Source organism: Alligator mississippiensis, chromosome 5 (genome assembly GCF_030867095.1).
Source record: "Alligator mississippiensis isolate rAllMis1 chromosome 5, rAllMis1, whole genome shotgun sequence".
NCBI lineage: Eukaryota > Metazoa > Chordata > Crocodylia > Alligatoridae > Alligator > Alligator mississippiensis.
The window spans coordinates 48,653,422-48,679,356 of NC_081828.1; the positions used below are offsets into that span (position 1 = coordinate 48,653,422).

Genomic DNA, 25,935 nt, shown 5'->3' on the forward strand with positions numbered 1-25,935 from the left:
TTGGGTGCAAAACCTCAGAATAAGGATGAAGAGGAAGAAGATCTGCTTCAGCAGAATAATATGCTGAGAGATGAGAAATACATTACAGATGCCATTTGAGAAAAATGCTGCAGATTGGGAGGGGACAGCTGAGATTGCTTTTCTTTTCTATTTTGTTTCTATATAGTAATGGCTGAAGCCTGAAGGCCTCCCCCTGTTTCATTCATTCTTCCCTGGCAAAATGCCCACTGACTTCCATAACAGTTTTAGTAAACAAAGGAGAGTAGGGTGTTCGGAACTGGACTCCGCACATGTTCTGCTGTGCTATGTGACACCAAATTTGGAATGTATACAGAATTATTTTTATCTAGGGGCAAGAGCATCATGCTTCTGAACATGTAGGGAACTTTCTTATAGTCTGCTTAGGTAAAGCCAAGGAAACTTTACACGATAATGCCATGTGCCATGATGTCAGATTTTGGGTAATTAATGTGATTATCTGTAATGTCATGCAGAAAGCCCATCCATTTTCCTGGGCATGGTTAGGGAAGAGAAAAGCAGAGATGTTCCCAGGTTGTGTGTATGTGGTTGGGAGGTGGTGCAGGGGTGGTCGTGTCTCTAAAAATCAGCTTTACTTTTACCTACAAGTACCATGCCAGGAACTATCTTTGCCTTTAGCATCAGCCAGAAATTGTTTGTTTGCCAGTTCTGTTCTCACTTGAACAACTAACACTGAGGTTACATGTAGTAATTTATGGTCTGACTTTTCAAGTGACTACATAGTAAATCAGATATCCGCTTCAGAGCAACCACTCAAATTCTTTAACTGCTACTCTGGTAGTGTAGATCTCAGTAAAACAGAGCTAAACTACCACAGTTTAGCTTTGATCTACCACAGAGGGTGTATGCATTTACCATACATCAGCTAACATATGGTAAATCCCTGCCTGATCTTGTCAGTGTACATTACTGGTAGGGGTACTCAGAGAAGGCATACCGGATTGAGACCCTTGAGGAAACTAAGTGGAGCCTAATTTTTGGAACCCGTTTGAACTTCCTTGTAGGAATGAGGCACTGAGCTGCTCAGACTGAGGCAATTTTGAGACTGTGCAGAAGCAGGATTCTCAGGGTCCAGAAAACTTGAAAGGTGCATGCTGCATTTAAATTCCTTCAGGGTTAGGTGACAGTCAGACAGGAGGCTTTTAATCATGATTTTAGACTCAGGCAGAACTGAGACACCTAAAGTCATGCTTTAAGCCTGGAAGTCCCTTACTTGACCTAGCCATAGAGCTGTGAATCAGATATTTTACATCAGCCCTTCACTTACTTTAAAACCAAAACAGATATTTTACATTTATGCAGGGAGGTTCATTCTACAGATTCTGAATTGTTTTCCATTTAACAAGCTGATATATAAACTTCATAGAGTGACACCTGTACAAGATCCCATTTATATTAACCAACCTCTTTTCTTAAGAGACTGTCTCAAAATATCCTACATTAAGGAGCTGATTTTTATTAGACACTTGAAAGATTACCTTAAAACAGGCTTCTTTGTACCTCCACCTGTGAAATGAAACCCTTTATGAAGTGATGCGTTTAACAGCACACCACAACATTGTGCATCGACTTAATGTAATAAGTGAGAGAATGATATGTCCACATAAATTGCAGATGTATGTAGTTGGGTCTAATAAGTAAGGTCAACACCACAAGCTTCATGAAAGTGATGTGTGGTATTTAATAGCCATTATGGGTAGGATCAGTTTTAAATCTTCAGCACAGTGACTACTAAAACAGGCTGGGACACTAATTCAGAGCTGATTCATGGAGCCAACTATTGATCAAGAGAGCCACCTACTGATGAATATTATTATTATCTCTTCCTGCACCCTACGCCAGCAGTCTGTGCTGGCTTGGGCAGCAATACTTAGTAAGTAATGTGTTTGAGTCAACATCATAGTTTGCTTTTTCAGTCAATCTCAATTTTTAATCTTTTAATTTCTGGTAGGCACAGGCAATAGTGGAGAATCTTGTGGGCTACCTGCAAGCCTTGGGTTAGGAACCACTGCCCTAGACACTGTTTATATATCTGTCATCCAAATATTGTTCCACAGACACTGAACTTTGAAGATTTCACCACAAGAGGTCATGGTAGCCATTTTTAGCCTTTGAAAGTGCTTTTAAAATGGTTTTATGGTAGAATTTCTCTTTTCTTTTTTTTTTTTTTTTCCTCCTCTGAAACCAGCCTTGCTATTTTTATGAGACCAACCATCTCTCTGAAGAACTACAAGATGGGTTACTGGCATAATATTTCCTTCATTCTGGGGGTGTTACTGTATAGTGCTCTCCAAACAGCAGCTCTTCAACTGCCTGCATCTCAGAATTGCACCAGCAAAGGTCAGAAAATCTCCCTCAGCCACTCATACAAGATTGACCTTCCCAAGTCATCCCAGATCCAGGTAGAAGAAGATCCATTGCCCCTCAAAGATGAAAGTCATACTCTGCCTGATATGGGAGAAGCAGAGGAGGGCGAGGAGCAGAATATCATATTCAGGCATAACATCCGAGTCCTCACACCGAAAGGTGACTGCGAAGCCTTGGACCACCTCAGAGCCCTTCTGGAAAGGATGGAGAAGCTGGAGAAAGAAGTGATGGAGCTGAGGGAGGCCTGCAATCCACAGAAGTGTTGTGGGGGAGGCCAAGGTGTGCATTATTTTGGGGTATATTTTTTCTAGCTCCTACATAACTTTTATAGCACATCCGTTGTGCTGTGCTGTGCTGTACTGCTCTGCACTGGGAAAGGCTTGGGCAAACTGGATCCTGGGTTTCTGACATGAGTTTGAAAGTCTGAGGCCCCTGGGTGGAGGGATCAACAGAAACAAGTAGTTTCTGGGGTGGACATGGGGAAACTTGAAGTTCCTGACATGGGGCTTGATCCAAGTCTGATTGAAGCCAATGGAAAGGCCACCATTTACCTCAATGCACTTTGGCTCAAGATCGTATGAAAGAAGCTCAGGTTCAGGGCCTGTGATAGAAGTCTGGTGTATCTGAGGTGGTGGTGAGCTTGGTTTCCTGTACACGCAGGTGATGATAGGTGAGGGAAATAATTTCAAGATTCTTGATATTGTCAAGGAGCAACTCATACTCTTCACTGGGATGTGAAGTTCTGGAGTTTCTGGTAAAGGCTGAAACTTGGGATAGAATATTGCAGAATGTCGGGTGATTTAGTTTCTTAATCTGAGAAGCTCTGGTTGTGGGGAGATTCTTCAATTTAGAGTTCTGGAATTCCCTATAGCAGGAGGCTAGCTTGTGGAATTCCCAGTCAATTTTCTTTTGTTTTGCATTGTTTTCAATGCTGGAATTTTACTTTTAAAAGGAAATTGTTGAGAATTCACATTTTTTTTTTTCTTTGATAGACAAGTGCATTGTTTAGAAGAAAGGAAGGCTGTAATGACCACCTTTGTGGTAGAAGGAATGGGCAGCTAATATCAGTCCATTTAGTTGCTCTTCTTCCTCCAGTAGTCTAGAATGGACGTTCTCCATATCTGTCTATGGCTTTGTTCCTAATTCTGTTTGTCTGCTTGTTTCTTTTCTGCCTGCTACCTGCTGATGGGGGGGGTCCTGGGTCCCCCTCTTAGCAGGCATTTCAGATTGCAGTAGCCATGGAACTTTCATCCAAGAGATCTGCAGCTGCAACTGTGACGAAGGCTGGGAAGGAAGCAACTGCTCTCGTCCCAGCTGCCCCAACAGCTGTAGTGGCAATGGACGCTGTGTTGATGGCAAATGCATCTGCCATGAGCCCTATGTTGGTGAGGACTGCAGTCAGCGGCTGTGCCCTGAGAACTGCAGTGGCAATGGCATCTGCAACAATGGTGTTTGCCAGTGCTATGAGGAGTTCATTGGAGATGACTGCAGTGAGAAGAGATGTCCCAATGACTGTAATGGCAATGGGTTCTGTGACACAGGCGAGTGCTACTGCCACGATGGCTTTGTTGGCCTTGATTGCTCCCAAGGTGAGAAGTACCCTCATTTTATTTATTTCCTCTTCCTTTCTTGCAGAAGTTTCCCCTGTATCTCCCTCCTCTCCTCCCAGTGAAGCACTTGCTTGGCTCCTTCAGCAGCTAACTCAGAACCATAGACAGTGGCAGAATAGAGATAGGGAGCTAATTCTACTCCGTATCCAAAATATGGGTATGGAGAACTATGAACAAAGAGGGAGGCTAACCATCTATAACCAACTTATCACAATAGAGCTAGGGAGGGTTTCATTCCTTCTTGCCTGCTGCAGTCTGCACTAGTTATCAATAAGCCAATAGATTCAGTACACGTCATAATAAATTGAAGCATACAACCTACATTGGGACTGAAACATTTGAGAAGCTCTTTCTTGTGCTGTTTCTTTATAAAGCAGCTGTGGTTGTATGAGTTAAGCCTAACCCTTGTCAGAGGCTCCACGTAAACTAGACAGAGAGAAGAACTTTCTCAGATTAGAGGTGCCATACTTGGAACCCCTTTTTAAAATGTCTCTGTTGCTGTCTTCATATCCTTATTCTTTGAGTTGTTATTCTTAAACTACATTTTCTGGTTTTACAGCAAATAACAAAGCTTGAAAACATTTAACCTTATCACCTATTATGTGCAGGCCAGTGAGGGTGTCCATAAGGAGAATGCTTTACAGTGCAGGTTATATACAAATGTGACTATAAAACCACATATATAGCATGGGGTTTTCCAAGAGCTGAAGAGTGCAAGGTGCCCAAATCCAATTGACTTTGAATGGGAGTTGGGCACCTCATTCCTTTAGGCTTCTTTGAAATTCCTGGCTTTAGTCTAATTCAGAGGCTTTCAGCCAAGTATAAAAAAAATCCTAGGTCTTCTTATTGAGCACAGCATGAATCCTACCCTGGCCACTCAGCTCAACCCAGCTGCAACAGAAGCAGGACTATCAAAATTACTGAACATGTTATAACCATCCAGCTAGAGGTCCTGAATCTGTCCATGTAAATCTCTCATTCCCACACATGCTTATCCCATCATACTTGTTTTTACACATTCACATGCATTCTCACATGCTATCCCTTTCCTCTTCCCTTATATCTGAACACTTCTCTCTACATCCTTGAAGTTACTTCCCAAGTCTGAAGTTTGTTCAATGGCAGTACAATGTTACTGACAGCTCTAACTAGTCCCAGTGTTTGGCCTCCTTCTAGTAGTAATAGCGGCAGGCAGTGCATCAGAAAGAACTTGGTTTACATTCAGAACTGCATTTCAGCTGCTTGTAAGTGACTGAGCAATTATTGTGTGAGAAGAGTATCAGTTTTCATCTGTCAAGGTACCTAGGAATTCTTTCTGAGCTTCTGTATTGAATGTGATGAGAAGCATTAAGGTCTGCATTTCCTGCAAATTCATCTATCAAATTCAGCGATGGCGTCTTTCCTCAGCTGCAGCTGGATGGAGAGGACATTTGCTTTACTGTTGCTATGGATGCCAGTTAAACTATATACACTGGGCTGCAATGCCAGAACAATGGCTTTAAATGGCCTGCTTAAAGTATAAAAAGGGTTGTGAAGCTGGCATTGCTTCACAGTGTCTAAGTCCTGTTCATACTCTTGCCTCCAGATTTGCAAAACAGCCTTGATCTTTTTGTGTCAGTACAAGGTTTTTCAAACCTTCTTGAACAGATAATTAAAAAGTCCTGCATCTACCTGTATTCTGGGCATTGTAGCATCAGTACTAAATTATTTTGTATTCCAGAACTAGAATAATAAAATAGCAACTGTAGTCAGCCAGGCAGGCAAGGAGGTACATACATTGCCTACACAAACTTGCACAGTACTTTGAGGGATATTGACAATGTTAAGGAGGTTTTTCTGGCATTTTTTTGATATAATCAATTTCTCAGGTGCAGCAGTGTAGCTCTGAGTGTGCCCAGTTCTGTACAGTGCTGAGTATACCCATTTGTCATTTGGCTGTTGATAGTAACTTGTTAGAGAGTAAACAGAGGACTTCAGTCTCCAAGGCTGCCAGTCAAGTCCTGTTCAGAAGTTCATTTGCTTAACAAATAAAAAGTACAGTTCTTTTCTAAATGCCATTGACAACAATGGAAAGGCTCTTATTGACTTGAGCCAGGCTCCAAGAGGAGATATCAGTTCTAATATTGTTTACCTTTTTTTTCCACAGTGCTTACCCCTCAGAATCTGCAGCTGCTAAAGACCACAGAGGGTTCCCTGACCCTTAGCTGGGATGAGGTGATTGATGTGGATTATTATCTCATCAGCTATTATCCAATGGGATACCAGACCTCTGTAAAACAAGTCAGGGTGCCCAAAGGGCAACTCAGCTATGAGATTGTGGGACTTCATCCCAGCACAACATATAACATCACGCTTCGCCATGTGAAGAAGGGGATTTCCAGTGACCCAGAAAATCTACAAGCGAGCACAGGTGAGACCACTAGCAAATTACAGGCTAAGGATTTGCTGCTCTGCAAAGTTGGATTTAAACTATATCAGTGGAGCAAACCATTAGGTTTTAGAGGTGTGTGCGCTTTATATCAGTCTCTGTTTGAATACTGGAAGAATCTGTTCCATTTCCTATCCAAGTTCAGAGTATTTGCCTTTCTTCTCCCATTTAAGGATTTTATTTTCCAAATAGATTTTTGGGGGGGGGGGGCAGGAGGGGAGTGAGGGGAGAGGGGCAAATTTCTTTTTCTCCCAAAGTGCCAGCCATTGGCTTATGGTTCTGAATTCCAAGGAGAGCACAGAACACTGTCCATTGTCTTACTGCATGATGCAGAAATGTATGACCTCCTTTTCCCTCTTTTATCATGTTCATTGGCCTCCTGTCATTCTCAATTGCTCTGCTCCTTTTCAGCATTCTCCATGGACTCTCTCCACCTGATGCCTCTGAAGTGTCACTGCCTTACTGTCCCTGCTTGCTCATTCCTCCTCATCAAACCCTAGCCGAGGTCTCTTGCCTCAGTGTCCACCTCTTCATTCCACTCTTCTGATCCTGGCCTTCTCCATACTCTTTTTGCCTTTGGGAGTAGAGAAGTTTGATCTTGCCTTTTGGGCCTTCCTCTCTTCAAGACAATGTAGTTACCTCCACAACATAACCCTTTGTCAACTACAACATAACCCTTTGGAGACTTTGGGCATGAAGGCTCAGACTTGAAAAAGGGTAAGATTTTGCTCGTAATTTGAAAAATTTTTTGGGGTGAGATGTGTGCTGTAAATGCAGAATATTACTGAGAACAGTGCAACTATTTCAATTTAAGTGGAAGGGCTTTTACAACAGGCAAAACCCAGGTGGGATTTGTCCAGACGAGAGCTAATACTGAAGCTATTTATTGTAAGTTATGCCATAATGACCTTCAAAGACCACAAGTGGTAAGGACTTCAGTTGCACGCATGGCACAGTACAGCACTTTGTCACATCATGCTGGAGCACTGTAAGTATTCAGAGGGCAGAAGATTAGCAGTGAGTTGCCAGCACTGCTCTATATAGTAGCTAAAATTTCCTCCAACATCTCTCAGCTGGAACTGAGCAAGCCTGACTACTTCTTTGATAAGTTCTGATGATTTCCCTACCTGAGTTGAAAGGCTGATGATTTGAAGCAACCACCTAAAACTAAAAGGTCAGTTTATTACCAGGTGTCACTGTATCATCTCCATGTCCTTGGTAAACCCAGTGAAAGATTTGGTTATTGTGAGGTATTCATTCATTTTTAACAGATTACATGGAGCTGGTGGCCTGAGTCCTGTGTGTCCAGAGTGGGGTGTTACAATGAGTCAAAGACAGGCTTGTTGATGAAATAATTGTGCTCTTTCTAGTTAAGTCCTCAATTCATCCAGAAAACCATCTTAGAGCTTACAAGCAGGTGTACTGGTGGGAAGCAGTTTGGCCACTTCTTGTCTTGTGCTTAGAAGACAAAGGAAACATTTTAATATTTCTGAAGTGCTAATGTGCTGTGTCCTCTTGGCCCTTCCTGTTCTGTTATCCCTAGCTCTGTCTGTGGTTGGTGCCATCTGGGTGACAGACGAGACAGAGGACTCACTGGAAGTGGAGTGGGAGAATCCTCCAGCAGAGGTGGATTATTACAAGCTAAGGTTCCGCTCACTGCCTGGGCAAGGTGAAGAGGAGGTGATGGTGCCTAAAAGCAGTGAACCAAAGAGCAGATACATCATCACTGGTAAGTGGTTGTGTGCAGCTCAGCTTGCACAGGGGCAAGGGCAGCTGATTCATGAGCCATAATTTGGGAAGAATTTCCCATTGTACGTGTGTGTGACTGATCTTTAGAGCTGAGACAACTGGTTAGTACAGTGGCTCTCAACCTTTTCAGCCAGGCACCCCCCGCCCAAAAACTGTTTTGAATTTGGCAGCACCTCTGGTTGAGAACCGCTGTTATGTTGCCTCTGCTTACTTCAGTGGTTCTCACCCAGAGTACTGCCGCATGCTTCTGCCTGTATTAGGGTTATCTAATAAACCTAAAACAGGCAGAAGCAGAGGTGTAACTAATGAGTTTTGTGCCCTGGGCAAAACTCCCCTGTGCTCTTGGAGGGCAGAGAGGAAGGAGGGTGGTTTTGCCTTCCATGCTTGTCCCTGTACTTGACTCTCAACCAAGCAGTATCAAGGACTGCTTCAGCCCAGTCTAACCCCTCTGGCTGAGCAGTGCAAAGGGCTGAAGATGGAGCACATGCTTTTGCCACAGCCCTTCCAGGTCTGATCCTGTATGCTCCTCCCACAAACAGAGGGGCAACAAGACAGTCCCACCTGCTTGACATGCCTCTGTTTGTGGGAGGAGCATGTGGGGTCTGACTGGAAAAAGTTGCAGGAAGAGAATGGGCTCCAGCCACAGCTGCTTCCTCATTTACCTCTGTACCTGTAACATGGCATCCCTGGAAGGGACCTCCAGCACCCCTGTTGAGAACCACTAGGCTAGTAGAACTCCTTAACTTTGTGTCCAATCTGGTGCTCTGTGAGACTTGCAGCAAACTCCAAACATGCACATATAATATAAGCCATAGACCTTGTGCAACCTGGATGAAGTCTGGCAGGTGAGCCACCCTTTAGCACCTGATTACCAAGCTAGGAGAGAGAGGAGGGCCAAGAGTGTCCTTTATAATATATCTCACTCTCACTTCAGCTGGAAACTAATTTGGGTTTCCTTCAAAACATCCCTTCACTGATAAGGGTTTGGATTGGAATCCAACTGGCAGAACCACAGAGTTGGATGTACTTCCCTCTACTGTGGCCAGCACAACCTCTTCTTAAGTTTGAATACACAAAGCATGAGCCATGAGTTTGTTACTGTAACAGTTTCTAATCAGAGCCAGACAGTTAATCAGACTGCTGTCAAGGCAAGCATTTTATACATTTTACTTTTCTTGCCCTTTAGAATACAATCTAATACATAAATCTGCACATTGGTAAAGATGCAGGGCTTGTTGTGGCATGCCGAAACCCCAGTCAAATACTGATTATGCCTAATTATGAATAAGCACATTCCAGAGTTATCTTGTTCTGTACCATTCTGTACAAAACCTTTGGTTCTCTTCTCTTAGTTTCGCTGGGTAACTCCTGATCCTCTCTTATCTTGTTTATTGCATTCTTCAAGGAAGACTTGTTGTTCACTGCCTTTTCTAGGCACTGTACCATGGCCTTTGATTTCATCAAGTGAAACATCCTGGATTTTTTGTAAGAGTATTGGGCACTGCCAGGTTGAGCAACTTCAGCTGCTTCTGAGTTTTTTCAGAGACTTTTAGCAGTTAACTCTTTCCAGCCTTTCTAATTAAGTCCTTCAGTCTGGCTGATAATCATGAGAAATGGTAAGACTTGTTTAAATGACCAGGCCACTTAAATTTGGTTTGTTCTTCTAGCAAAAGTGTACACCTGGAGTATCTTTTATTTATGAGGCAGATCCACATGGTGGAAACTGGAGTAGTGGTGAAATCTGGTGATTTCAATGGGTCTCAGCTGTGGATCTGGTACTACATGTTTAGACTAAGTGTAGCACTCTTAAAATCTTCAGGAATTTGCCAACTTAAGGGTATCGTGTAGATGTCTGGATAGTCAATTTCAGTGCACACTCATGCAACTCAAGCTCAACCCATGTCAAGAATAGTTTATTTTTCATATCAGAGCTACGAATACTACTAATAATAGGTAAAATATAAATTCTCACAAATTATGACACACATAGGAGACAAAGATGGACCTGAACCAAAAACTCAGATTTCCCAGACAAAGGGAAGTTTTGATCCAAATACTACAATTCAGACTCATTTCTCAAACATATCCAGGAAGGGTATACCAAAAATGCAATTTCCTTAAGAAAAGCTTAATTTCATTTTTTTTCTCTAATTGCTCGCATTGCTCCTTTTGTTCTCTCTAGGCTTGAAACCTGGCACAGTGTATAATATTACTGTCATATACATGAAGGACAATATAGAGGGGAAACCATCATCAGTGACTGGCAGGACTGGTACGTGCAAAGGTTTCTATTACTATATTACTACTATGTCCAGAGGACCTTCCACTGAGATCAAAGCTCTATTGCTCAATGTGTCACACAGACATCAAAACAAACTTCTCTGTCTCGTGCTTGTTTTGAATTTTTCTTATTAAGAGGAAGGAAGGTTGACCCTTTGAGGGGTGGTTACTAGCCAGCGTAAGCTATAATGGCTCTAACCTTCTCTGAAGCGTGCTGGGCAGAACCAGTTGCCAGGATTGGGAAATGACTATAAGTTCCTTTTGACCTTCACTCATATCCTATACTGAACACTGATCAGTCAGCCATAAGGATTAGGGTCATTATTTGATAATTTTTTTTTCCAGTGCAGTTAAGCTATTCCTGGGTATCTCAGATATGAATGTGGAAACTGACATGAAAAGCTGTTTCTCTGGAATTCAGTGATGCAGAAAGTTCCTTGAATGGTGACAGAATATATTGGATCTACTGTACAGTAGTAGGGAGGCTTGAAGAAACTGAATTATTTTTCTATACAAGATTTAGGGGTCTATGAATCTGATCTGTATTACAATAGGAGTAGGGTTAGAAAAAAAGTATAGAAAAAAAGATAACTCTGCCTCACAAATTGGCTAAAAACAGGAAATTTAAAAATACCCCCAATTTTGGGTGGTTATTATTTCCTTACAGGATTATGAGCATTTAGAATACATTTGATGCATTTCTTCAAGCTTTTGTCCACCACCACAGACATAGGCTTATATGTAAGACAAAAAAATATCCCTTGCGTACTTATGTAATACTAGAGATCTGGAGCTTTGAATCAGATGGCAAATGCCAGTAGCACGAGACTCCTGATGCAATTGTGCAAGTTTACCATACTCTATGGGGGCTCACCATATGCAACATCACTAGCCCAGAAGAGTGTGGGAGGTAGGAGTGGGGAGCAGCAGCAAAAAGTACTGTATGTATTTGAATATAAGATAGCCCTGAATATAAGTTGACCCCACAATAATTAGATTCCACGTATGGAAAATTTTATAAATTTGTTATAATTTTTTCAGGTATACAATCTAATTATTGGAAGTTGGCCTTGAATTTGTTCCCTTCCCACTGCTACAGAAGAGAAAATAAATCTGGGAGGTCAGGTAGCCCCTTTGTCATCCCCTCCAACTTTTTCCCCCTTCAGCCCCTTCCCCACCCCCTCCTTACTGTCAGACCCTGCTCTCCACAAACACATGGAAGTAAGGGGCAAATTTGGAAACACTGACCTTAAGAAAAACATACCTGTAGTAATTTGCATATAATTCCTATAGACTTAGTTCATTCAGAATTTATGCATATTGCATTTTTTAAACTGCTGCAAGTTTTAGTACAGGCACTCCATAAACACACTTTTAAGCAGCACGTTGGCACCTACTTATATATAATATAAACTATGCATGAAAGTAGTTCAAAACCAAAAGATTCGTGAGTATCATATAGGTCACTGGGTTTGGCCTCAACAGTTAACAGCATTTTAAGCCATGGTGATCCCACAGCTCAGCGCTGCTCAGTATGTGTGTACTCTGTTGGCTACAAATGTCCAACTTGGGATCCTTAACATTCTGGTTTATTAGGCGGATTGAAACACTGTAATGAATTAAATCATAAACCTTGGGGCTGGTCCTTCCACACACACACACACACACACACACACGCACACACAGTAGCAAGCTACAAGAGTCAGGTATACCTATCCCACAGGTGCTGGAGTCTGCCATTGAGGCTTCTTTCAGCGTGGTGTTATCTTCCAGAAGGGGGTCGCCGGCTGGTCCTTCTGGCTGGACAGGTCGGGTGCTGGTCAAGTTGGAGTTCAAGAGGGCGCCACCGAGGGTCACTTTTCACTGCTTTTTATCTGTCCTTGGCAGACTTTGGTGACTTCCCAGTTTTCAGGGTTGCCCAATCCAGGGGTCATTGACCCTCGTGGGATTTCCCCCCTCGGTGGCTACTGGATGGCATCTGTCAGCCCCAGGGGTTGTCCGCATGTACGTGCAGGTTTGGGAGTCCGTTGATGAATTTTGAATAGGGCTCTGGGAGATCTGGAGATATTCAGCCCAAAAGTTGGTCCCTGGCATTGATTAACTCAGGCCAGGGCTTCTAGCCCTTGAACAGTGACGTTTAGAGACTTCCCAGTTGTTACATTGTCTTCTATTGAGTTCTTCCCTGGGTTGATCTGCAGTTTCCTTAGGTGTTAATTGTTGCCTGCTACCATGTTACACATTCAATCACTGATTCACTCACTCTTTCAGGGGCCAGCCTGATACAGGGAAGGGCAGTTTGATTCCTGCCCTTGTTAACATTATTACAATGTATAACTTACTTATGAAACTAAACACATTTAGTTGAATGTTGAAAAGTGAGGAGTATAAAATATAAGCTACAAAAGTAATGCCATAGCACACAAATAGATAAAAATACCAAAATACAAGGGGAGATACAAAATGCACACATACAAATTTCAAAACACAATTCCTTATCTTAAAGTGAAAGAAAGAGGAAGGAAGAAAAGGTAGAAGAGGAAAAACATATCCAAGGAGGAGAGAGCAGCTGCAGGCAAGAGGAAAAGGGGCTTTCTGCTACAACTCCAGATACCCCCAACAAGGATCCATGTACTAATTAGCACCCTAATCATGACTAGAACTGGGTGTTCTTGTCACGAGTCCTGGCATCTTTCAAAAACTTATGTACAGATAAGGCACAAGGCAACCTGGTCTGGCTTTACCTCATGGAGGGCACAGGGTCCCACTAATCATATGCAACAGGGTGAGAGAAGTGGTGACAGAAGGATTCTGGGTGAACTGTTTGGGGCCACATTTGGTGATGTTTCCCAGACGTTTAAGACTGGTGAAGAAATAGGAATCTTTGGAAATGGGAAAGAAGGTGCAGATCAATGGTGGAGTTGAAGAGGAACTTGAAATATATGCAATATAGTGGCTCACCATGATCTGAAGAAGAGTTGGCGCTGAGGCCTATGCTCAATGGGCACTATTATATGTTTTATTCAGTTGGGCTGCATGCTGTTCTTGGGGTGAGGAGAAACCTCATGCTGTTCAGGGGGGAAAGTCTTATTTTGTATTCAAGTAAATGTGGTAACTGGGCTGCATGGATGGTCCTTCCACTTTTAGGACTTTGAGGAAGGGAGTTAATGGGGCTGTTGCTTTATGTCATTCTACTGTAGAGAGGGGCAGACAGCTGGAAGAGTTTTCTAATTCTAGAAGTAAAAATACTACATCTAAATGGCAAGGCAATTTCACTTCGTACATGCTCAGATTACATCTGTTTTCCATCCTTGAGCTGGCCAGGAGTCCATTGCTAGTGGAACCACAGAGATCCCCACATGGAATCATCATCCAGTCCCTCTCATAGTTTCTTTGTTATTGGTATAATGGGAGTTTGGCCTATGCTACTGCCAAACAAAGCTTTGCCGGTGAACCCACAGGATTACTTGCCTTTTGATCCAAGCCTTTCGTTGATATTTGATTCTTGGAAGAATGTGGAGAAACCTCTGCTTTCAGTGGACCATTACATCTGGGATCAGTGCTGTGAATATCCTCAACACATAGAACGCTTGTTCCTTTTTGCACTTGTTACTTGAACACACTTCACTTCGTGTTTGGCCACTATGGCACTGAACAGCTCTGAGATGTTAGGGCGGGAATATATTAATTCCTCTATAACATTTTTTGCTTCATTTCCCTGACATTTACCTGAATTGGGCATGAAAGTATGAGAATTTGTAGAATACAAGTACAATACAGCAGGGCAAACTGTGCTACCTGAAGTGTCAGCTGTTTGTAGTGGTTTTGTAGAAAAAGATTTCTTTAGGAAAAATCCACCAAGATTGGTTGGCTACACGGACCATGCACAGTACCTTGTTTGTGTCCCCTCTTACATTTTCCAGGTTTAGGAACATAGAAATCAGGGAGGAAAAAGACCAACCAATGCATCCTTCACTACCTGTGCTGTGTACAGATCTCCAGTGAAGGCAGACACCAAACTGATTCCAGATAGGGTCTGAGAGCAAAATGAGATGGATGGTGAAGTTCAACAATAAGCAACAGCTTTCACTTGCAGTAAAGGAGATTTAGATATTAAGGAAGAAACATTATGTAGGGAGGTAGTGGAATTTTCATCATGGGAAGTTAAAAAACTTGAAAGTTTAAAAGCGTAATTTTGAAAAATTCTCACAAACATCCATCAGGAATGTTTTAGGCACAACTGGTCTTACCCTCAGGCAGAGAAATTTACTAAATGACCTCTCAAAGATCACTTTTGGCTCTATTTTATATGGTTGAATCAAAACTAGAAATAAAGTGCAGATATTTAATGAAGGTGATTAACAAGTGGACCCATTTACCTAGGATATTGTGGATTCGCTGTCATTTGACAGTTTTAAATTAAAAAGGATAGTTTACTAAAAGAGACCTTCATATTGAACCAGAAAATACTTGGCGAGGTTATATGGCTTGTTTATGCAGCAGGCCAGACAGATCATCCAAATCATCTGTTCTGGCCCTAACACACAAATGTGAATTATTAAGTATTTGAGGCTACTATTTTTTTCTGCATAGCAGTCCTTTTTGTTTTACTGAGGCTAACACTGCAAGTCATTATCTCTTCTTCCTTCTTGGAAAAGTCAGGGGGTCAGTAGGGCTAAGTACAGATAGTCAAAAAGCCCGAAGCTGAATCAATTCAATCTTTGCAGGTTAGTTTAAACTGCATAGATTGAACTAACAAGCAAGTGAACAGATATTCACTTTTGATTCCAGAAATGCAGACACATGCCTGCAGTGGCCCAGGTCCATAGGTTGAGGGAGAAAATTTTCCCGGGGGCAGGGGGGAGGGGGGCCAAGAAGGCACATGCACACATGTGTGCCCCTACCCCACTTCCTCCACAGCGGAAAAGTCTGCGGGGGAAGGGGTAGCGGAGGGGAAAGGGCCATAGGAGGGGAGGGAGGGAGGGAGTAGGGCTGGAGCTGGGACTGAGCAGAGATTGGGAGGAGTGGAGCAGAGCCAGGGCCATGATCAGGATTGGGGCTGGGGCCTGCTGTGTCCATGCAGCTGCCCCTTCCTCCATGCCTGGGGCTGTTGCCCAGTGCCAGTGCCCCCTGTGCCAATGAATCCACAGCCCCACAGCCCTGCAGTGGCCCTGGCTGCATCCTCACACTGGCGGGGGGAGGCGGGGCAGAGTGGGGCCATCCTTGGCTGCACTACCAGGCTGGAGGGGACAGAGCCCCTGGGACTCCTGTGCCCACCCTGCCCTGCTCTGAGTCATCCCCAGGAAGAGCCCAGCATAACCCTGTCTCCAGCCCGCAGCAGCAGCCTGCCCTACCCCGCAAAGATCTGGGGGCACATGCCCCGCCATGCCTCCCGGGGTGTGCATATCAACAGGAGGCATGCCTCCTGGATAAGCTGCTTGTGGCTCAGTCCCATGCCCCACCAGCCCCAGCCCCAGCCCCTCCTCACCCCTGCTGCAGCTGCCAGAAGCCCTTGGCCAGGCTGCTTTGCGGCCTTACCACTGCCCTGCGTTTGGGGGGGCGCTAAGCTCCATTAGCCCCCGCTTCTGCTGCCTATGCCCAGGTCAGAAGCTGGGGGTGCTAGAACCCACATTCTAGCTCTGTTGGAGCAGACAGCTTGAATCTGGAGGGAATCTAGGACAGAAGTTCAATAAATCGATTTAACTTAAATCAGTTAATTCTGATACTACATCCATCCAGGTTTATCCTAAACCAGTTTCAGCCATTTTGAAAGCGGTTTATGTGTATTGAGCTTCTGTTGTGTTACAGATTTTAACTGGTTTCCAAATACTTATAGTGGTCTATGTGTCATTTCTGTCCTTAGCCTAGAAGGCTCTACTGAAGAATATTGATTTTTTTTTTAAGGTGCCCTGTGTCAGGTAACAGTGTAAATGCAATAGTTCATTTAAGATGAGTACAAAGGTGGGCAGTGGGAACTCATGACTCTGATGCATGAACCTGGGCAAGCCAGTTAGCCATTTTGGCTCAGTGTTGTCCTTTACCAAATGAGGATGACAGTACTTGCCTCACGAGGCATGTTATCTTGAGGACAAATTACTTCTTGCTGTTAACCAGTAATTTGAAGATGAACTGAATTAAGTATCATTATTATCCTCACATTCCACCTCTCTCTAAATGGTATCAATCTAATATGGACTGGTCCCCTGGATTCTAAATAGCTATTAATGCAAAGGGTGCCATTTTTTCCACAAAAAAGTTAAAGTTTTAAAGAGCCACTATATGTGCCTGATTCATCAAAGAAGGACTCTGAGCTGTCTGGTCCAGACTCAGAAGTTAACTTACTCACTAATGGCATCCTTAAATCTTTCTGCATTCTGAATGGTCTCAATGGTGGCTTGGGTGCACAGACCAGGATGTAGCCAAATGAAACTTGTGTTGCTTCAAAACAGATAAGTATGAGCTAATGTTTGTCAGATAGAAAACAGTGGAAAGTATTTTGACCTGCTGCAAGTGCCATATGGATAATTTGAAGGAAAAGAAATAAATAAACAAATTGTCTAACTGGTTAGTCTGGGATGTCACTCTTGAGACTTTTAACTCTGTACTTTCAAATTTCTTTTTACAGGAATAGATGGCCCAACTAACCTAGTGACTGACCGAGTGACAGAGGACACAGCCACCATTTCCTGGAAGGGGGTCCAGGCTCCCATAGACAGGTACATGGTGACCTACACCACAGCTGATGGGGATAGCAAGGAGGTGGCAGTCAGGAAAGACAAGAGCATGACCACTCTGACTGGACTGAGGCCTGGCATGGAGTACATCATCTATATCTGGGCTGAGAAGGGAGCCCATCAAAGCAAGCGGACAAGCACTAAAGCTGTGACAGGTAACTGTTAGCAAGGGAGAAGATATGTGGGGTTTGATTCTGAATGTCAGAGCCACTATCAGAGTTCTCCTTTAGGGCATCTTTTAGCTTATCACTTTTAAACCTTCTCTTAACAGAAATGGACGGCCCAACTAACTTGGTGACTGACCAAGTAACAGAGGACACAGCCACCATCTCCTGGAAGGGAGTCTGGGCTCCCATAGACAGGTACATGGTGAGCTACACCTCTCCTGATGGTGATGCCAGGGAGCTGCCAGTGGGGCAGGACAGAAGTGTCCACACCCTGACAGGACTGAGGCCAGGTGTGGAGTACACCATCTACATCTGGGCTGAGAAAGGAACCCAGCAGAGCAAGAGCACGAACACTACAGCTGTGACAGGTAATGGGGTAAAAGAATGAAGTGGCAAGTTCAGGTTTGTAACAGGGAGCCAGGGGCTCCTGTTACTTTAAGGAAAATTTGCAGCAGACAGCTGAGCAGGAGCTAGCTGCACCACAACAAGCAGGCATCCCATTAAGCCCAAAGGGCATCCTCTATGCTTAGTTAGGGTCACCTGACCAGAACAGGCAGTGCTCCAGAGTATGTAAACCCAGCACTAGGAGCAAGGAGGGTCAGTCTGGCCCTACAGACAGCAGGAGAGAGGAGGTCCTGAGCTGGCTGGCTTTAGGAGAGGAACTTACCAGTCCTCTTGAGCTTCAAGTGAAAGGGGGACTTATGACCTGCAGGATAGTTAAGCCCCAGTGTGAGGAGATTTTTGTTAGATATCCAGTTTCTTGTGTTTATATTCTTATTAATACTGCAGGACCGGATGTGGCTATCAGGGGAGGGCTGGAGGCCATGGAGGGGTGCCTCACAAGCACTCAGTAGCAGGCAGTCTAGCCTGCAGTCAGGGACTCGGGGTGCCGAGACGCGTGTGCTGCATTAGGCCAAGTCTAGGAGAGCTAAGGCCAGGGTCAGGCAGCTAAGCCTGGGGTTGGAGGCCCAGAGGGCTGTGGTCTGGCACAAGCTGAGGCTAGCAGGGTCAAGGCTAGTGGAAGCAGCCCAGCCTGGAGTCAGAAACCCTGAGAGCAGAAGTCTGGGGTAGTGGAAGAAACTCAGCTTGGGTCAGGGACCTAGAAGGGCAGAAGCAGTTTAACAAGGAGAAATGCAAAGTGCTGCACCTAGGGAGGAAAAATGTCCAGCACACCTACAGCCTAGGGAATGACCTGCTGGGTGGCATGAAAGTGGAAAGGGATCTTGGAGTCCTAGTGGACTCCAAGATGAACATGAGCTGGCAGTGTGACGAAGCCATCAGAAAAGCCAATGGCACTTTATCGTGCATCAGCAGATGCATGACGAATAGATCCAAGGAGGTGATACTTTCCCTCTATCGGGCGCTGGTCAGACCGCAGTTGGAATACTATGTGCAATTCTGGGCGCCGCACTTCAAGAGGGATGTGGATAACCTGGAGAGGGTCCAGAGAAGGGCCACTCGTATGGTTAAGGGCCTGCAGACCAAGCCCTACGAGGAGAGACTAGAGAAACTGGACCTTTTCAGCCTCCGCAAAAGAAGGTTGAGAGGTGACCTTGTGGCTTGACCTTGTGGCTGACTATAAGTTCATCATGGGGGCACAGAAGGGAATCGGTGAGTTTTTATTCACCAAGGCGCCCCCGGGGGGTTACAAGAAACAATGGCCACAAGCTAGCAGAGAGCAGATTTAGACTGGACATTAGGAAGAACTTCTTCACAGTTAGAGTAGCCAAGGTCTGGAACGGGCTCCCAAGGGAGGTGGTGCTCTCCCCTACCCTGGGGGTCTTCAAGAGGAGGTTAGATAAGCATCTAGCTGGGGTCATCTAGACCCAGCACTCTTTCCTGCCTATGCAGGGGGTCGGACTCGATGATCTGCTGAGGTCCCTTCCGACCCTAACATCTATGAATCTATGAATAAGCCTGGGGTGGTGGAAATAGTCCAGCCTAGGGTCAGGGGCTGAGAGAGGACTCCAGCCACTGTGCAAGGGCCAGGGGCCCAGGGAATACAGGGCTAAGTTCAGAGCAGGCTTGAACCAGGAGGGTCAAACCTAGAAAGGGATTAGTGCCCGGTACCCAGAGAAGAGAGAGAGCCTTGCCAGAGACAGGGGCCCAGTGGGCTGACTGGAATGTGAGCAGAAGCAGCCCAGGCTGGAGTTGGGGACCCAGAAGGCTGAGGGCTTGGATAAGACTACAGCAGCATGGCAAGGGCCAGGGGCCCAGTGAGCAGAAGGCTAAGTCCATGGCATGCTAAAAGGACTAGGGGGCTGAACTCTAGGAGAGATGGAAACCAGACTCAGATGTGGGGAGAAGAGTCTTGTCAGGGCCAGGGATATGACAGGCTAGAACAGGGGTAGGCAATGTTTTTTGGCTGCCGTGCCAAAAAACCCACAATGTCTACCTTGGAAGGTGCCGAAGTGCTGACATGCCAGAGCCCGGAGCAGCTGTTTACAGCCTCCTGGCTGCAGCCAGCCCATGGAGCCCAGTCTGCTTGCAGCAGGGCTTGCAGCCTCCCAGCTTCCTGCTGGGAGCAGCCTGGGCTCCGTGGCTGGCAACAGCTGCTTAGAGACTGGGCTGGTGGTGGTGTACCGAGCAAAATGGCCTTGTGTGCCATGCTCGGCACGCGTGCCAGGGGTTGCTGACCCCTGGGCTAGAAGGGCTAGATGGTTAACAGGCGGGGCTACCACAGGCCCAGTGGACAATCTAAAGTAACATCTATGAGGCATGGCTATGGCTGTAAGGGTTGAAGGAGGACATGAATAGGCCTTAAGGCAACTGGTTCCCTGGGAACATGGATAGGGCCAGGAGGGCCTCACTTAATATTGAGGGTAAAACTGAGATCAGCTGGGTCTGGGAGGTATTTACTGGACCAGGAATAGAAGAGGGCTCATTCGGGGATCCTGGGGCAACCTCCCTTCTTGTAACCTAATTAATTTATCAGTCATGGCAGGAAAGAGGAAAAGGAAGGGAACTGAAGGAGCCCAAGCAGCACAGGAGCTGAGTTGCCACCGGAGTGGGGGAGGTCATGGCTGCCCCTGGGCCCCAATCCAGTTACAAGATTACAATGAGGTTTGGTTTTTTTGGGGGTTTTTTTGAGTGAAGTGTCTCTTGTCAAAGCACAGGTTCACTTTGAGGAGAGGCTCAGTATAACAAATTGTTTGCTGCCTAACGCCTCTTGCAGTGAAGTCTGTTCAGTATCATCATAAAAAAAATTACTGTGTTCTAATTCACTGTTGACAGGATCTACTGTAATTACTGGTTGAATGAGCAGTCTCCATTTGTGAAAACAATGCCTTTCCAACTGTCTGTCTTAAGTACTTTTAGGACACCCATTATTTTATAGCAATTGGGCACCTCCAGAATCTTTTAAAGTATTTTTTCTGATAACACTCCTGTGAGGTAGGGCAGATATCCCCATTCTTAAATGGGAGACTGAGACAGATACACAGTTCCTAGTCCACTAATTAGATGCCAAAGTGTGAGTCCCTGTACTGCTCAGGTCCCTGAAAATCCATTAATACTTTTGTAACACGTTGTTATCTTAGCTTTAAAATTAAGTCACAAAAGAACAGTGAGGAAGAGGAGGAAGATCTACCTACCTTTTGTATTAAGTTTTTCAGACCCTCAGAAAGGGTGGAATAAGATTGCACTTAGGTAAGTACATCTGCTAATAAAAAAGTGGGTGGGTCCACCTCCTTCTCACCACATTTTTATGACTTGGTCTACATAGGCATCAGATAGGTAGAAAAGGATCTGGCTCTAAGTGATCTGTTAAAGGTCACACGGGAAGTCTTTGCTGGAGTAGGATATTGAAACCTGGTTTCCTAGGTGCCCGGTTGGTGCTCTAACCTTTTGACTTCCTTTTCTTTCCTTGGGAAGCCTTAGTTATGGATAGGCATTTGTCTCACCAGCAGATGCATAGCTGGGCAGCTCTCTGCCCTGTGCAGTGGCAGCAGATGGGGCAGTGTTGGCTACTGTGTTGCCAGTGGCAGCAACGTGGCCAGCCACTAGCTGTGCCCCGTCCCACCATTTTCAAAGGAAGCATCTAGGGCTTATGCCCGGGTTACCACCCATCCCTTGCCAGTTACACTACTGCTCACCACAGTTACGGTTGCCATCATAATCTTATGATGCTGATTCTTTAACCTGTTGCAAGCAATCTTGAACCTTTAAACTTCAGGTCATCCCTGTGATAATACCAGTAATACTAACTATTCCATTACTTTTGCTGAAGGAGGAAAGGACATAATGAGATAACAGCATAGGGTATCCATGCAGTCTCGCAGTGGCAGGACCCCAGCCAGTCTCTGAAACCTTGGTTCTCTCACTTCTGCTTCCAAATTAGAAGGTGCTTAGGTATGCCACAGAGGATGTGATCTGAAGGGGACCAAAAGGCAATAGTACCTTGCTTCATGTGGCTTTTCCTGTATATTGGTTCAGAGAGTGGCTGTACTGTTAGCTTTAAAAAGCAAAGCCTAGTAGCCTACCACCAGGACTGTCAAGAATGAAGGTGTACCTAAGTTAAAACTTCAGATTCAGGAATTGTCAAACTTTGTGGTACGGACCCACCTTTGTTCAGAAATCAGAGTAAAAAAATATAAAAGAAACTGATGGATTCCCTGAGGCAAAGGAACCTTGTTCCAACACATTTTGATTTTTCATGTTTAAACTTTCTCTTAAAGAAATTGACAGTCCAACTAACCTGGTGACTGATCAAGTGACAGAGGACACAGCCACCATCTCCTGGAGGGCAGTTCAGGCTCCCATAGACAGATACATGGTGAGCTACACTTCTCCTGATGGGGACAGCAGGGAGATGGCTGTGGAGAATGACAGGAGCATTACCACCTTGATGGGACTGAGGCCAGGCATGGAGTACATCATCTACATCTGGGCTGAGAAAGGAACCCAGCAGAGCAAAAGGGCAGACACTAAGGCACTGACAGGTAACCTGGGGGAGGATCTTTGTGATGTAATACTAACAGAAGACATATCATAAACCTTTTCTGAACACTTGCTTTGTTTTTGTTCCATCATCTACCACCATAGATGACATGGACATATTACATGCTTCAATAAACTTCAGGTTTGATATTTAGAGCCTAGCTCCAGTCGTATTTAGTTAATTCTGATTTTATGTAATAGGTTGTGCTGTCAGTTCCAAGATGCACCTCAGTTTTGTGCAAGTTTCCCCCACAGAGATCTGACAACCTGTCACAGATTTTGCTTATGTTAGTGGTTCCCAAATTAAGTAACATAATTCCAAATAGGGCAACAGCATTTATGAACACAGTTGTGAGCCTCATATAATTCTCTTGTAAGAGTCTTTTCTGGAAGTTGGGATTCAAGTTGACTGGAAGTTGAGTCATGTACCTAGAAAATCTGGGAACTGATGTACTAATTCCCTAGTATTCCTTGGTTGGCACAGCTCTGTAAATTCATCTTGATCCTGACCCATGATACACTTTACTACTCCAGGCCAGAACCTCTGTAAATTCTTCCAATGTGCCCAAGTCCTGAACCACTTGTAGTGAAAAGGATGCTTACTCAGCAAGGCTAGGATGATGGGACTTGCAAAGAAGTAGGCCTATTTTCGTCTCCACCTCACACTGCCTCATAAGAAAGCTTTGAACATGGAAAAAGAGTTGCTGAATGGCAATAGCTTCAGCATCAGTCAATCATATTTGTCATAATCAAAGCTTTTGCTTATAGAAATCAGCAGGAGAAGTGGTGTTTAGCCACTGAGACATGAACATAAAAGTAGATCAACCCATATATGTTGCTTCATAGCCAAGGAGCATGAAAATAAGGTGTACAGACCAAAAGCTCCAAGGAGTTACTTGGGAATCTTCATAATATTCTAATAATCTGCTTTCTGTCACAGAAATTGACAGCCCAACTAACCTGGTGACCGATCAAGTGACAGAGGACACAGCCACCATCTCTTGGAAGCAGGTCCAGGCTCCCATAGACAGATACATGGTGAGCTACGCCTCTCCTGATGGAGACAAAAGGGAGATGGCAGTGTGGAAGGACAAGAGCATCACCACTCTGACTGGACTGAGGCCAGGTGTGGAGTACATTATTTACATCTGGGCTGAGAAAGGAACCCAGCAGAGCAAGAGGGAAGACACTAGAGCTGTGACAGGTAACTTGGGGGAATCTCTGGGACGTGATACCACAGTAGCAAATGGAACATTGTTGATTCCACGTGCTGCATTAGCTATGTATTTGTCTCCCCTCCCCATGACCAAGTTGTTGCATAGTGTCATATATGACTTATTGCAATACAGTCTTGTTTTGAAGTCTTGTATGCCCCTTAGGCACCTTTAGGCTCCGAGAAACAGCTGCTATTGTGAGAGGGTGAGTGATCTGCCATGCATAAGATACAGTATGAATAAATGCTGTAAGTGCTGTTACTTACACATCTATTAACATATTTTAATTGTAGCTAGTTGCACCACCTGTTATATAAGTACTGCCACTTTCTCTGACAGATCTACTGATGGATTCCTTTCATGAACTACAGCATTTCTACTGTTCTGGCCCTTAGTTTTTACACAGCTTAGATTTTGAGTTGAAACCACTAACTCAGAAAAAAAATCCATTTCTGGCCTTACTATTTTACCAGGAGCATCCCTTGCTGTTCCACCACTGAGGCTTCTAGCCAGGGAAGTTCTGCTATGCTCATCAGCCCTGTCTTTCATCTATCCTACTATTCCTGTCCTGAAACACCAGTAGTAAGATTCATGTTTAGGCACTGAGACAGGAATGTATGAGTAGGTCAACAAATATATGGTCTTTCACCTCCTAGGAATAGGAAAAATAAAGTGTTGAGACTAGAAGCTTTAAGGAGATGCTTGGTGTCACAGAATGGGGTCCCCAGGGATGGCCATTATACTCTTAGGGCTCCTTGACTGTGCCAATCTTGCCCAACAGGCACCCTCTTTCTCACCCACCATTATCTTGCTGGTACTTTTAATATAGAGAGGCTACCCTTGATCTTATTGCCTGGACATGGTCTTGCTGGACCCCTCTGAACCCTGTGGGTTCTTAGACCCCTTGGCATCCCGCTTTAAAATGGATGATTCATGGGACGCCCTTAGCCTTATGGGCTAGATGCATGGCTCCAAACCGCCCCTTTAGCATGCCCCAAGCCTTGCAGATGGTATTGACGTTGTCTCTCCTGGGCCTTGTTATAACTCAGCCCCCCACTGGGCTCTCCGCAGCCCTGTCTCCATGCCCCACACTGGCGCTGGGGTCTTCTCACCCTCTGATTGCTGCACCCTTCTCTGGCGCTGGGGTCCCCACACTGTCATGGGCCCCCAATGAGGCCTCCTCCTTCCCCAACAGCCTCAGCCCAATCCACTGGTCAAACAGCAACTAAAATCTGAGCCCCTGGGCTATAACCAATATAAGCGGTTCCGGGTGTGCTCTGTTCCTTTAAAACCTTGTTTCTCCAAGCACTAAGTGCCTTGTAAGCCAGAGTCTTGGGTGAAGTCCTGGAGCCCCTTAATCCTACCCCGGGTAGAACAAGCAGCCAAGCCTCTCTCGTGAGCTTCTTCTCCAAGAGCTCCTTCCCCCTCGGCTGCTGACAGAGAACCCCCTTCCTACTCCCAGCCCTGGGGTTTATATTTGCCCAGGGCCTGCCTCTCCCGGTCAGCTGACTGGGTGCAGGTGCAGGCTAATTTACTTGTTGGCCTGTTGCCACAGTAACCTTCACCTGTGGGCTTCTGCCTGGCTCTTAGACCCTCTCCCCCGACAGTTTCTTCTTTTATAGGAGCAGGCACTTTAGTGCCCTGTAACACTTGGAAATCTTCATAATGTTTTAATGTTTGCATTTTTTTGTTTCACAGAAATTGACAGCCCAACTAATCTAGTAGCTGACCGAGTGACAGAGAACACAGCCACTATCTCCTGGATGGGTGTTCAGGCACCCATAGACAGATATATGGTGAGCTACACCTCTCTTGATGGGGACACCAGAGAGATGGCAGCGGGGAAGGATAGGAGTATCACCCTGACGGGACTGAGGCCAGGCATGGAGTATATCATCTATATCTGGGCTGAGAAGGGAACTCAACAGAGCAAGAGGGCAAGCACTGAAGTACTGACAGGTAACTTGGGGGGAATTTGGGGACACAGTGCTACAACTGTAGATGGAGGCCACATGGTGCTTTGGCTGAGAATGTGACCAACCTCCTTCTCCTAGCTTGTAATGTAGATCATATCACATAGGACCTGTTGCCATAGAGCTGTGTTCTGAAGAACATGTACGTGTTTGGAGGCCCTCAGAAACAGTTGCTTGTTATGAGGTAAATGAATTGCCACAAGTAAAATGGAGCATCAGTAAATTCTGTGCATGCCTTCCCTCACACATCTGTCAATGTGTTTTACCGTTGCTACTAACACCTCCTATTACTTCAATCCTGTCCCTTTCCCTCACAGATCTACTAATGGATCTCATCCCTGAACTGCAACACCTCTGCTCTTCTGCTCCATAGTCCTTACACAGCTAAGATTTGAATTGAAACCCCCACCTCCCACAGAAAAAAACCTAGTCTTGGCCT

General features: G+C 44.9%; 1 protein-coding gene across 2 annotated transcripts in view; it reads left to right on the forward strand.

Moving 5' to 3' along the window:
* TNN (tenascin N) overlaps positions 1-25,935 on the forward strand; it is a 49,253-nt gene that overhangs the window by 5,912 nt on the left and 17,406 nt on the right. Inside the window, exons 3-12 of one of the 2 annotated variants that reach the window (XM_019500268.2) lie at positions 2,228-2,685; positions 3,621-3,995; positions 6,163-6,426; positions 7,988-8,173; positions 10,376-10,465; positions 17,096-17,359; positions 17,476-17,739; positions 22,048-22,311; positions 23,250-23,513; positions 25,222-25,482. In XM_019500268.2, the coding sequence (XP_019355813.1) occupies positions 2,241-2,685; positions 3,621-3,995; positions 6,163-6,426; positions 7,988-8,173; positions 10,376-10,465; positions 17,096-17,359; positions 17,476-17,739; positions 22,048-22,311; positions 23,250-23,513; positions 25,222-25,482 (2,677 nt within the window). In that variant the 5' untranslated portion in view covers positions 2,228-2,240. The remainder of the gene's footprint in view (positions 1-2,227; positions 2,686-3,620; positions 3,996-6,162; positions 6,427-7,987; positions 8,174-10,375; positions 10,466-17,095; positions 17,360-17,475; positions 17,740-22,047; positions 22,312-23,249; positions 23,514-25,221; positions 25,483-25,935) is intronic. The other variant, XM_006272945.4, reaches the window with a different exon arrangement.